Here is an 11,217-nt window from a genome sequence, read left to right as displayed (position 1 = left end):
CGCTCAGTTTATTAGCTACCAAAGTGAACCTTGCCGAAGGAATCTAGCACTGGACATGGTTTATATACTAAATCGAACCAATAACCCGTAAAATTCGAATCCCGCTCGCGCCAGACATTGCACAAGAATTTCTTGGTTGCCTTTTTCAAGGTCGGGGCGTATTGATCGACGCAATCGTCCACAAGCTTGAGCGTTTTTGAGCGTGAAGTCTTATCTCGAACTTCAACTGCCGCGACGATGAAAGGTAATGTCACGAAACGAACACATCGCTTCGTGACTTGGTATGCCATTTCAAGCTCCATGATGATTTCCTTGGACCATATTGCGGCCTGTGAATCCTCCTCACCTAATCGATATCGCAACCGGTGGCCCACCAGGAGCGCTCCCAGACGATATACCTTGGCTTGTGCAAGAAGGTGCGCAATTTCCGTCGAATCAAACTGCCCAACAAGTTGATCCATGTTCGACGGCTGCCATGATTCAACAACGGATTGAATATCATTTAGCTGCTTTTGAAGAAGAGCTGAAGCGGCCAGGTCAGTTGAATGGGCAAGAGAATTGTTGATCACACACAAATCATAATAATAAGGCATGAGAGGTAAGCAGAGACCCAGGTGGCGATCAACAACACCAGAGGCTGGTGTCTGAATCCTTACTGTCGGCTTTTGCCGGTGGACCAGGCAGTCCATGGTCTCCAGAAGCACCAGAAAGCTCTCCCACGAACCTTTGTTTGTTCTAGATATTGTTGTCCCTGTTTCCACGGATGGATTTGCTGTGTCGAGGCAGTATTTGCAAATTTCTGGGACTCCTACACCGATAACCGAATAGATCGAGAAAGCCAGCATACTTCCTAGAGTTTGGCATAAAATTGCGTTTTCTGAACACGAGGTAGACAGAGAGTGTAAGGCACTCATAGCTTTCGTGATATATCGTATACTGCTGTTGGCATCTGTGTCCGCAACGTTGTCAGATTGAAGCTGTTTTATCGTAATAGCACATGCAAGATAAGCATCCTTGAGCAGTGGCAAAGCAGTTGGCAACTGTGCCGCGAGCGAATGCTGCTGCTCAGCTTGAAAGCTCGGGCACACGACGTAATTATCCATGCTGTCAGTCTGGCCCAGGAGAAATTGCAACAATTCTTTTTCTTCGGGGTTGTCCAAACATGCGTCGATGCTGTCGATGTCATGTTGGTGATGCTGCAGCTTTCTGCGTTTGCCTGACGCAAGTTTAGACACTTGGTTCTCATGTTTAACCCTTCTACCGACGGGTCGCACTGGCCGTATCGTGGCACAATCTAGTCCTAGTCTCTCGCACCTTGCACAGAGGACAGAGGTCGTTGTACGCTCGCATCTTTCTTTGAGCTGGTAGCATCTATCGCATGCGGTTCTCAGTTTCGGGTTTCTCCCGTTTCTCCTGGTTACAGATACCTCCATAGTGTGAAGAATGGTTTGGAAAGTGGATTTTGTAGTGGAGAGCACAATCTTTGAAGGGCTGACTGTTGAGGTTAACGTTAACTGAGTGGGGGCCCTAAGATTACGGTATGATCAACACTAGATCTTAAAATAGTTGGCGTGTGTTTTTTTCTTAGCCCCAAGTTCCAACCAATCTTCTCTTCTCGGGACCCAAGGTGCTTCTCGACCTGCCAAAGGAGCAGTTGCAACAATTGTAACAGGAAGAAATCAGCGTTGCGTAGGCGGGACGGTCCAAGGGGTTTGTGGGAGTTGGTGGTGATCATGTAGAATCTTGTCTGAGCGTCTCTCGGCTCTTGAAGGCATTTATCTACCTAGGTCAGGCATATAGGAATGTGAATGATAGTACTTGATATCAATCTTACATATGTACAACACAAAGTCAGATTATAACTTTTATTGTTCGTGCATTATGGACTTGAAACTGTCTAATATTGGAACAAATCCATCACTCCCATCATCTACTGACGAAAAGATAGAACACAGTAAACAACCATCAAATAGTGAGGTGATAACATACGCTCGCAGCGAGACAAACGATACTGCTGTACAATGGTATACCACCATATGAAAAGCGTTTGAACTCGACCAAAGACAATGGTTAAAGGTTACAAGCTATAATAGCAGAGAACTCGGGAAAGAAGTAAAGAAAAATCGGACTCACTCCGGGGTATGAATTGAGAAAAGTAGAAGAAACATAACATCATATGAGAAGAAAAGGCGTAAAGTCAATCAATCTCGGGAAAAACATGGCGGGCGTATCATAGCTTCATTGGTAAACAAGAAAGAAAAATGCGCCGCAACACCTGGAACAATATGCAGAACAAACTAAACCCATCAGGGAACGAAATAAACAAAAGAACATATAGAAGACTATGCAAGTGAAACACGAAGTGTCAACTTCGAGTTTCGCTGTAAAGCCAAGTCTAGATCATGGTCACTGATCATATCGACAAAGTCATTGGTCGATTCATCCCGATACTGAAGCACCAAGCCGTTGTTGACCTTCAATCGGTCACGCAATTTATCTTGCAACTGGTGTAAGTTGGCATCGCTCGGTACTCGAATAGCGATAATATCGTCCTGGAAGAAAACTTTGACTTTCATGGCGTTGTTGCTAGAGTTGTTGGATGCTTGCGTAAGGGAGCTAGTCTGTCGATTCATAGGAGGAATCTGGAGATCTGTGCGTGATTGCGATCCGAAGCTATTCTGCTGAGACAAAGATGGTTGCTGACGTTGATGAGGTGCGCGACCAGAAGTCGCGCTATTTGGTGCCACATATCCCGTGGCAGAAGCGCTGATACGTGCCTGTGACGACTGGCGAGAGTCAGTTGGGGAAATATCGTGACCAGAAGATTGCTGAGATTCCCCAGAAAATCGGTACGTATCCTCAACTGCATTAGGATCAATCTCAAAGTCACCGGGACGAGGCGCGAATAGTTTGCAAACAAGAGTGCAACGAGAGATGTGTGGCGGCATGGACAAGAGCTTCTTGATATAATCATCCAAGTTCTGTCGCCGTCCATTGGAAATTGCGTCAGTGACATGCGTCACAGGACCAGGCATAAATGGCAATGTTCGTGCTTTTCCATTGTGTCCAGCTTCCTCCTCGAACTGGGTCAAAAGAGCAATTTGAAAATCGTAGAAATCATGATAAAAACGCGACAATTCCCAATGCGTGCCGTCCTCCATCTTCGCCTCAATAATGTACCAGTATTTGTCGTGATCGAAACAGTACCGAGGGATAGAAGCCGATATAGGTGCCAGAAGTCGGTTGCTAGCCGGCTGCACTGGTTTGGCTTGTTGTGCATATCCTTGAGAGAATGTCCCTGCTCGGCTCTCCGATCTCGAATGGTAGCCCTGTCCATTGGCACCATTCGATGGTGGATAGGATGCCCCATTGCCATTGATAGACATTTTCTCCATATCATTCGAGACGGCTTGCATGCCTGTCGCGGCCATTCCATCCAGCTTGCCAAGTGTGATACTGCTGTTCTTATACTCGGCGGTCATCTTCTTCCACTCCTCGACGCGAGGAACACCTGCCCTTTTGACAGCATCATACGCATCCGGTACGGCCTGTCCCGTCGTCATATCTCTGATTTCAATAAAGGATACTGGTATCAGACCGGGGCCGCCCAAGCGACCGATGGGTTTTGCGACAAACCATTCGGGGTTCGATTGTGCGATGACGATGATAGCTTCGCCGGCCTTGGCTTCCAATTCATCGGGACGTTCCGCCTTGAAATCATATACCACAACGCCGTATACCATGGCGCCGTTTCCCTTCCCATTGACCGACATTCTGAAAGCTGCTTGCTTAGTTGTGTTTGTAGATGATTGCTGGCGTTCGTGATGAATAGGACGGTCCGAGTATCCAGAGTCGTGAAGTTCCTGCTTAGGTGACTCCTTACTGCCGCCGCTTTGGCGATCTTTTTCGTTTTTGTGCACGACTTCAAAAAACGACACAGGAACCAGGCCTCGAGCGTGGGGTACTAGGGGGTTGGCGGCTTCGTACCAGTCTGGATCGTCTTCACGACTTATGACATGAAAGAAATCACCTTTGCTGAAGGCCAATTCTTGGGTGTTGCCGGGGGCTGGTTCGTGGTCGTAAAGCGCTTTAATGACCTAGATAAGGACGAAACGTAAGTTAATTTGCTTTGTGGGCGAGTGACTAGATGATGCGAGTCATAGATAAGAATATTCCACAGCGGGGAATATTTCAGCAGATGGTCTGAAACGAAAATAGTAAAGATGGACAGGAAAAAGAACAGCGGAAAATGATGGATCCAAAAAGAAAGGAAGAAAACAAACATGCACAGCCAAAATGTGGCGGGGCGGCGGCAGCGCGCAAATCTTACCTTTTTAGGCGGCAGGATAGCGAGAGCAGACTTGGGTGTGATGGAGATGTGATGTGCCCTGGGCTCTTTGTCTCCTTTGAGAGACCGTCGGATGGCCTGGACAGGAGCAAATAAATGTGGTTAGCTTGGAGCGATGGAATTATTTTTCATGTCAAAAGAGACGAAGGGATAACGAGTGAGCGGGGGGATACGTCGGCATTTGAGAGGAGTGATTAGAAATTTAGTGTTGGGTGGGTTAAACAAAGTTAAGCAGGAATGGAGAACATAGTTGACGATATGACATGACTGCGACTGCAAAAGAATGACAGGACTCCCAATACCTAGCAGTAAGGATTTTGTTGTAGTCATTGAAGAAGGAGGCAGAGTGATGGTTAAAATAATCAGATGGGATTGAGACGAGGAGGAGCGAGGGCAAGAACAGGCGAGGAAAGAGCGACCAGCGTGCGTACCTTCATCGTTGCGCGCGCTTCTTTTTTCCTTCTTTAAGGAACGGTCGAGAACACGAATCTGGTCTAAAAACTGTATATTTGACTGTCGAATATGCAGGGACTAATGTACAAATTATGTACACGGGTCGAGATAAGTCGAAAATTTGCAATCGATTGGCACTGAACTGGACACGATAGAGTTACTCGATAAGATAGACACTGGACGAAATGGGAGACTGAAGTTGGTATGGCGTTGGTCAAGTCGAGTCGAATGTTGGAAAGAAAGGAATGAAGAATAATAGACGCGGGAAAAGAGAGCAATTTGGTGGTAAAAGCAGATGACACAGAGAGAAAGCAGAGGGGAAGAGAGAGAGCGAGAGAGGAGGGAGGGAGGGAGGGAGGGAGAGAGAGTACCAGGGAGTAGTAGCATAGTATGGTACTGTTCCTACAAAAGGCACGCACTACGACAGAGAAAGGAAGCCGCCCGCCGCCGCCCAAGTGAATGGTGATTCGGTGCATTCTACGGGCCTACCAAACTGTTCCTTGGGGAAGAAATCCGAAGGATTGCACTCACTGGATGGACTAAATTTTTAGGCGGCAACAAAGCTTCTAGACCTGGGGCTTACACGGGCTTACATAGGCTTACAGACTCACACTGCAGACTGCAGTCCCAAGGAACCAGGACCAGCACAGGCTGGAATTGTCTGGGCCAGACTAAAATTGCCGACAGGCGACAGCAAATGACAAAAAGATGCAAAGGCGACCTGCCTCGTGGGGATTTTTTAGGTCACTTAGGCATATCCACCTATCCACCAGGGGTGGGGGAAGTTGCGTTTCAGGCCCACGAGCGGCCACTGCTGTGTACTCGCTACGGAGTACAGTCTAGTACTACTAGACTACTAGTAGTAGTAAGTACTGCTAGTAACTAGTCACTACTCTGTGCAGAATAGTGAGCCATCGTCACAGCCAGCAGCCAGTAGGTTGTATGCATACTACAGAGTAGACGATCATATGCAGAATAATGCGCGTTTTCTAGCCGATCATGTGACTCGTCGGATATGTGGTGGCATTACTACATAATATGACTACTATGGCCACGGGAGAGTCATAAAAAGCACTCTATTTTATGCATTGTTCTCAAGGAACGCGGGACGGCCACCACCCAACTTAACCCACGTCTTACCAATATTAGATTATACAGTATATTTTCAACCGAACTACATGGAATTTCCCTTCCATCAAACACACTCATAGTACAGCCCAATAGAAAAAAACGCTCAAGTACGGCGAAGGCTTACCGTAGTACCTGGGCATTCTAGTCCAGAACACTACTACAGCCCTGTTACGTTGTTGGTCCGCCGAAACGCCATACTAAAGCATCCATGAGACCAATCAGAATACTCTCATTTTCCCGCTGGTTGGGCAGCATTCCTCGTCGGTTTTCTCATATCACATCACACAATGAGAACTCTGTAGTAATGCTCAGTAACTAACTTAACTACAGAGTACACAAGGCCGAATACACACCATCTGCACGAAGACTGAAGAATGCGGATGTTAATCCCATTGGACTGCTTGGGAAATGGACTGCAGGTACATTCTCTTTGCAATGATTTGTTCAGCCACTCAAATACACTCTGGTTGATGCGTCTTGACAAGAACTGCATGGGAAGAAGCGTCAGCTGAGCGAGCAGCTGTTAAGATTAAGATTTGTTCTCGGGCTTCCGCTTATGCATGCTCTAGTTAAGTGCTGATGATCCAGTACGGAGTACGATTACTTGTCTTGGAAAATGGGAAGGATGCTCCTGTCTTAACTGGGTTAGTGCTGCAATGTTGAGAACCCCCATGACTTGTTGGACAGACATACTGGAAGGCTCGTCACGTTGCCGCTCGTCGGACTTGTAGAACGAAGTTGACTCTTATTACGACTAGAAGATATTTCCAGAAACATATGCATGTATTACTTCAACAGAACTTGATAAGCTGTTCAATCAAGAGAGTAAGCCCCAACCTTGCCATATTTGCCGCCAACGCCATGTTGAATATCAAATGCGTATCCTGGAAACCAACCAACACCAACCCTATCTGCTTCCGAAACTGAGAAGAAGAACAAAAAACCCGCGGTGATATCTACGGTCGAACGAAACGATTAAAATGCCTGACGGACGATGAGAGAAATGCGTGAAGGGGTATTTGGAAAACCGAAAGAAACAAGGAAGAGCGGACAAAGACATTCATATCTGTCCCTTGATGTCGACAACTCTATACGCTTGGGCTTTGGCGTCTTCGAACACTCGACCTGCTTTGCCGGTCAGGAGCCGAACATGTCCGTCCCGCTCTTGCAGCAGCTCCCCAGAAGCATGTTCAAGAACAAAACGGGCACTCTGCTCATCAGACTCAAAGCCAAGTTCTTCGGTGATGAATCGAATCTTTACGTCAGGTTTGTATCTGTTACGAGTTAGCACCGTCACTTTTCAACAGAGGAAGGTCACACTCACGTTTTACAAATGCAGGCCAACGCACTCAAGCGTTCGCGGTCGACAAACATGTCCATAAGATATGCACCCATATTGGGCGTGTCAAGGTAAAGCTGGAAGAAACGATGGTAGTTACCGAGGGCCAGAGCGGACCTCACATCCAACGCGTGCTTTACAGCCAAGTCCGATTTATCTGTTGGGGTTAGATCTGCCAGCGCATCGTTGATTGCCGTCTGGTTGCGCGTATAGATAAAATAAAGTATACGATACGCCATGAATTCCGTGGGATGACCGCCCAGTTTTTGTGCATATAATGCCCGCAACTGGGTTTGACACTGATTATACTCACCAAGGTCTCCTTTCTCCAGGGCAATCCGTGCATGAATCTCATAAACATTTACTGTAAACTCGTTCCGAATATGCTGTACCGTCAAGTCTTGTCGTAAGGATTTGAACTGATCGCAAATGTATCCGTAGTTATTCTCCTTGCGCCATTTCTTTTTCAAAAAGTCCAAGGTTTTCTCAAGAACAGGTAAAGGTCGTACAACATCTGGATTTGGTGCCGATGTCAACCGCAAGTATCTCTTTTCGAGGTCCTGGCATCGTCCAACAACGGGGCCTTGGATCGCAGTGGCGGCCGGAGACTCCGATCGGGAAGAATCTTGGTAACTTTGAGGGTCCCAAAAACGCCGTTTCCGCAATTCCAGGCTAGCTTTGGACTTACTTGAGGGTTTGTTGTTGTTGTAATCTACGCGTTGCCGCTTGTCAGTGGGGGTATAAGAGATTCGATCTTCCAACTGGGTTCGGTTGTTAGTTTTCCTCCACGGCGGAGAGTCGGCCCCATCCGTCTGCTGAAACTCGTTTGACTTTCTTTTTTTGCTTCGTTCATCTTGTGCAAGGCCAGTTTTCATTGCAGCAACGTTGGCGCTGGCACTCCATGGCGATGACACCAATGAGTTTGTCAGCACCGAGTTGCGCTCATTCTGGATCATAACCTGCGGTAGAGGCAAAGAGTCCCAATCCACGGTGTCGAGGCTCTCACTTTTTGCCGCTTCCGTGATGACTTGCTTCAATTTCTTTTCTAGCTCGGGCCGAGGTACACTGGCAATTTGGTTTTCAGGATCGAAACTGCGTTGAACGTACTGTCGCACGGGCAAAGGCCATTCCACACGCTTCCGCTCTTCCGAAGCCGGTTGTATAGCAGTGTTGGGGTTTTGCTGTAAAGATATTGTGGTGTTGCTTTGCGTCGTATGAGAAGCAAGACTACGTCTAGCTTGCACAGGGGTGTATGCTAAAAAGTCATTACGTTAGCAATTTTGAAGCTCCGCCCAAATGAACAACCAAGTGAGATAGCGACGTACCAGTTGGCGCGTACTTCATCGTAGTAGTTGTTGAAGCCGAAGCCCGCCAGGGCGGGACAGTTGAGCTCATGTCGCTTTAGTAAATCTAAAATGGAAAGAATATGAACAAAGGAAATCTGAGAGTGAACTGATTTGAATTCTACGATGGTCAAATAACCGAATGAGATCGTGCGTGTAGTCTTCAAGATGCTGTCACCGATGGAATGCACAGAAAGAGAAGTGAGTAGTAAACAGGGGGAATCAAGAAGGAACTTTTGTAGATAGATGGTGGAGTGTATGTTGTCTGTGATAGTTAGGTGAGGCAGGAAGGAATTATTTTGGAGGCAGGTCAGAAGGTCTCGGGTTTCGCTTAGCGTGCCAAATTTTGTCCAACTCACTCGGTCACTGGGGATCCAAGGCATCCAGGCATCAACGGTCTTGGCATACGCCACCTACTATGACTCCACTAATTAACTAGGTACTGGAGAATGGAGGGCTTATCGCCGATCGGTCCTGCCTGTTCAACAAGCAACTTTCTTGGTGGCCCAGCATGAGGTTCATTGTTGACCCCTCCTATACGTACAGGCTCGATGTTCTTCAAGCCTTTGGATTTGACGACAGCCCTTCGTCCGTCTTTGCTTTCAGATGAGACGTTACTTTTTGTTCAAGACGCAGTGGGCTTGTATGAGGGGTAAGTGACGCCCCAGCGACCATACCCTCGAGGGACTATGACTGGTCGTGTGCAGATTGATACTAATGCTGTCCATGTAATTCTAGAAAATATAAGATTCCAAACTACCAAAATGGACATGCGTACCTGACCTCTCATCGTATTTGTTACGTCGCGACCGAGGAACCCCGACAACACTCCGTTGCTATCGATTTGAAGGATGTCGACCGTGCAGAATACCAGGTATAGATTACACTTGCTACTATTGAACCTGATTCTGGATGCTTATAAAGATCTAGGCTGGCTTTCTCAAGTCCTCTGCTAAAATTACTGTTTATCCCAAACCACAAAAACGAATAATTGGTCAAGATGGCATCTCTTCGTCCGCCATACAGGGTACCTCAACGAGTGCGGCGTCGCACCAGAACGTGAATGCGACATGGGTTTGTCCCATCTGTTCATTTTCAAATCCTGTTCCGTCCAATTTTGATCCGGCGACGGCCACTGCTTCCACACCACTCCCTCCTTGTCTCGCATGTGGCATCAAACCACCGCTTACGATTGTATTGAAGGCCACAATTGCAGCTGCTACAAATAGAGGCTCTACTAGTGTTGCGGACTCAGTCTCAACGAATAGTTTGCCTCAACAAGAGCATATTAGCGCTCCAACGTCAGACTTGCAATTAGACACTAATGGCAGCACATTATCCTGTCCGAGATGTACGTTTATCAATCATCCATCCTTGCTAGAGTGTGAGATTTGTGGGGCTTCGCTCGTTTCTTTGAGCTCCAAAGACAAGCTTGCTGCAGGGCCACGACGTGAAGAGTCTCCAGCACCCATTTTCAATCAGTCAAGCATTACGAACACTGAGATCAGCGACTATATCAAACTCTCTTTCCGGAATGGTGGGGAGAAGATATTCTATGAGAGGTTAAAGGGTTGCTTAGTGCAGCGGAAATGGTTGCTTCAGAACGCTCCTCAGATACCCCAACCATCCAGCTCTCCAAACCCAGAAATGAGCTCTTCGCCTACTCCAGGCCGGTCCAATGATTTAACGCCGAAACCGTCCGCCGTTGGTATTGCAGGCTTAGAAATGCGCGGCTTCGAAGCTCGCAAAAATACTGAGCTGGTTATTGGCAATGCGTTTGAAGATTTGGAAGCATTGATGGCTTCCGCAAAACAGATTGTCTCGTTGGCAGAGACTTTGGCGTCAGCGTCCGGAGTAGCCGCTAATGGAGGATCGTCTGAAGCAAGCGCTGTCCTTTCTCAATCAGCAGCGGCTCTAGGGATGGTGACAACAAAGGACATGCTCGGTTCTGGTGCGGAAAATCTGTATTTATCCGAGTTAGCTCGAAATCTAGCAGAGTACTTGACCGACGATCAGAAGGGAGTTTTGCGCAAGGAAGGTGGAATTGTCAGTCTCGTTGACCTTTGGGCTTTGTTTAACCGGACTCGAAATGGTGTCGAACTTGTTAGTCCATCTGATTTTGAGCAAGCAGCGCGTTTGTGGGAGAAGCTCAAGCTTCCTGTTCGGCTGCGCCGCTTCAAGAGCGGGCTCCTTGTCGTTCAATCGAACGAGTGGAGTGACGAGAAAGTCATCCAACAGCTTGATAGATGGCTTCGAGAGCTTCGAGTTCAAGTTCCTACTGAAGGCTTATCGTGGAATTGGGAGAGATATGGTCGTGGTGTCACAGCTCAGGAAACTGCACAACACTTTGGTTGGAGTGTGGGTGTAGCTGTAGAAGAACTTGAGATGGCTGAGGATAAGGGAGCTTTGTGCCGGGAGGAAGGGATCGAGGGGGTCCGGTTTTGGAGGAATTTATTCCTCGCTGAGGAAAGTAGTGATACCGGACTTGAGCAGAGAATATCCTCTTTAGCATTCTGAATATATATAACTTAACTTGGAAGAGTCAACGGTAGCTAACTTATATAAGTATAAGTGCCAGCGAACTGCTAAGAACAACTTAATTA

General features: G+C 47.3%; 4 protein-coding genes across 4 annotated transcripts; 1 reads left to right on the top strand and 3 right to left on the bottom strand.

The window, feature by feature from the left end:
• Nucleotides 1-11: 11 nt before the first annotated feature.
• On the bottom strand, nucleotides 12-1,103 carry EYB26_004586 (uncharacterized protein; the record flags this gene model as incomplete). The annotated part of the gene is made up of 1 exon (XM_054263877.1): nucleotides 12-1,103. The coding sequence occupies one exon, from the start codon at nucleotides 1,101-1,103 to the stop codon at nucleotides 12-14; it is 1,092 nt and encodes a 363-aa protein (XP_054119852.1).
• A 1,239-nt stretch (nucleotides 1,104-2,342) lies between these two features.
• Nucleotides 2,343-4,785, bottom strand: EYB26_004585 (uncharacterized protein; the record flags this gene model as incomplete). Its single annotated transcript, XM_054263876.1, has 3 exons — nucleotides 2,343-4,097; nucleotides 4,331-4,426; nucleotides 4,780-4,785. 3 exons carry the CDS (start codon nucleotides 4,783-4,785, stop codon nucleotides 2,343-2,345), a joined length of 1,857 nt encoding a protein of 618 aa, XP_054119851.1.
• A 2,207-nt stretch (nucleotides 4,786-6,992) lies between these two features.
• EYB26_004584 (uncharacterized protein) lies at nucleotides 6,993-8,666 on the bottom strand (the record flags this gene model as incomplete). The annotated part of the gene is made up of 3 exons (XM_054263875.1): nucleotides 6,993-7,206; nucleotides 7,257-8,526; nucleotides 8,597-8,666. The coding sequence occupies 3 exons, from the start codon at nucleotides 8,664-8,666 to the stop codon at nucleotides 6,993-6,995; spliced, it is 1,554 nt and encodes a 517-aa protein (XP_054119850.1).
• A 499-nt stretch (nucleotides 8,667-9,165) lies between these two features.
• On the top strand, nucleotides 9,166-11,131 carry EYB26_004583 (uncharacterized protein; the record flags this gene model as incomplete). The annotated part of the gene is made up of 3 exons (XM_054263874.1): nucleotides 9,166-9,266; nucleotides 9,353-9,488; nucleotides 9,545-11,131. 3 exons carry the CDS (start codon nucleotides 9,166-9,168, stop codon nucleotides 11,129-11,131), a joined length of 1,824 nt encoding a protein of 607 aa, XP_054119849.1.
• Nucleotides 11,132-11,217: the final 86 nt, after the last annotated feature.

The sequence above is a fragment of the Talaromyces marneffei genome, chromosome 3 (genome assembly GCF_009556855.1).
Source record: "Talaromyces marneffei chromosome 3, complete sequence".
NCBI classification, from domain to species: Eukaryota; Fungi; Ascomycota; class Eurotiomycetes; order Eurotiales; family Trichocomaceae; genus Talaromyces; species Talaromyces marneffei.
Note: the sequence above shows the minus strand (reverse complement) of the source record. Positions and strands in the feature narration are given on the sequence as shown.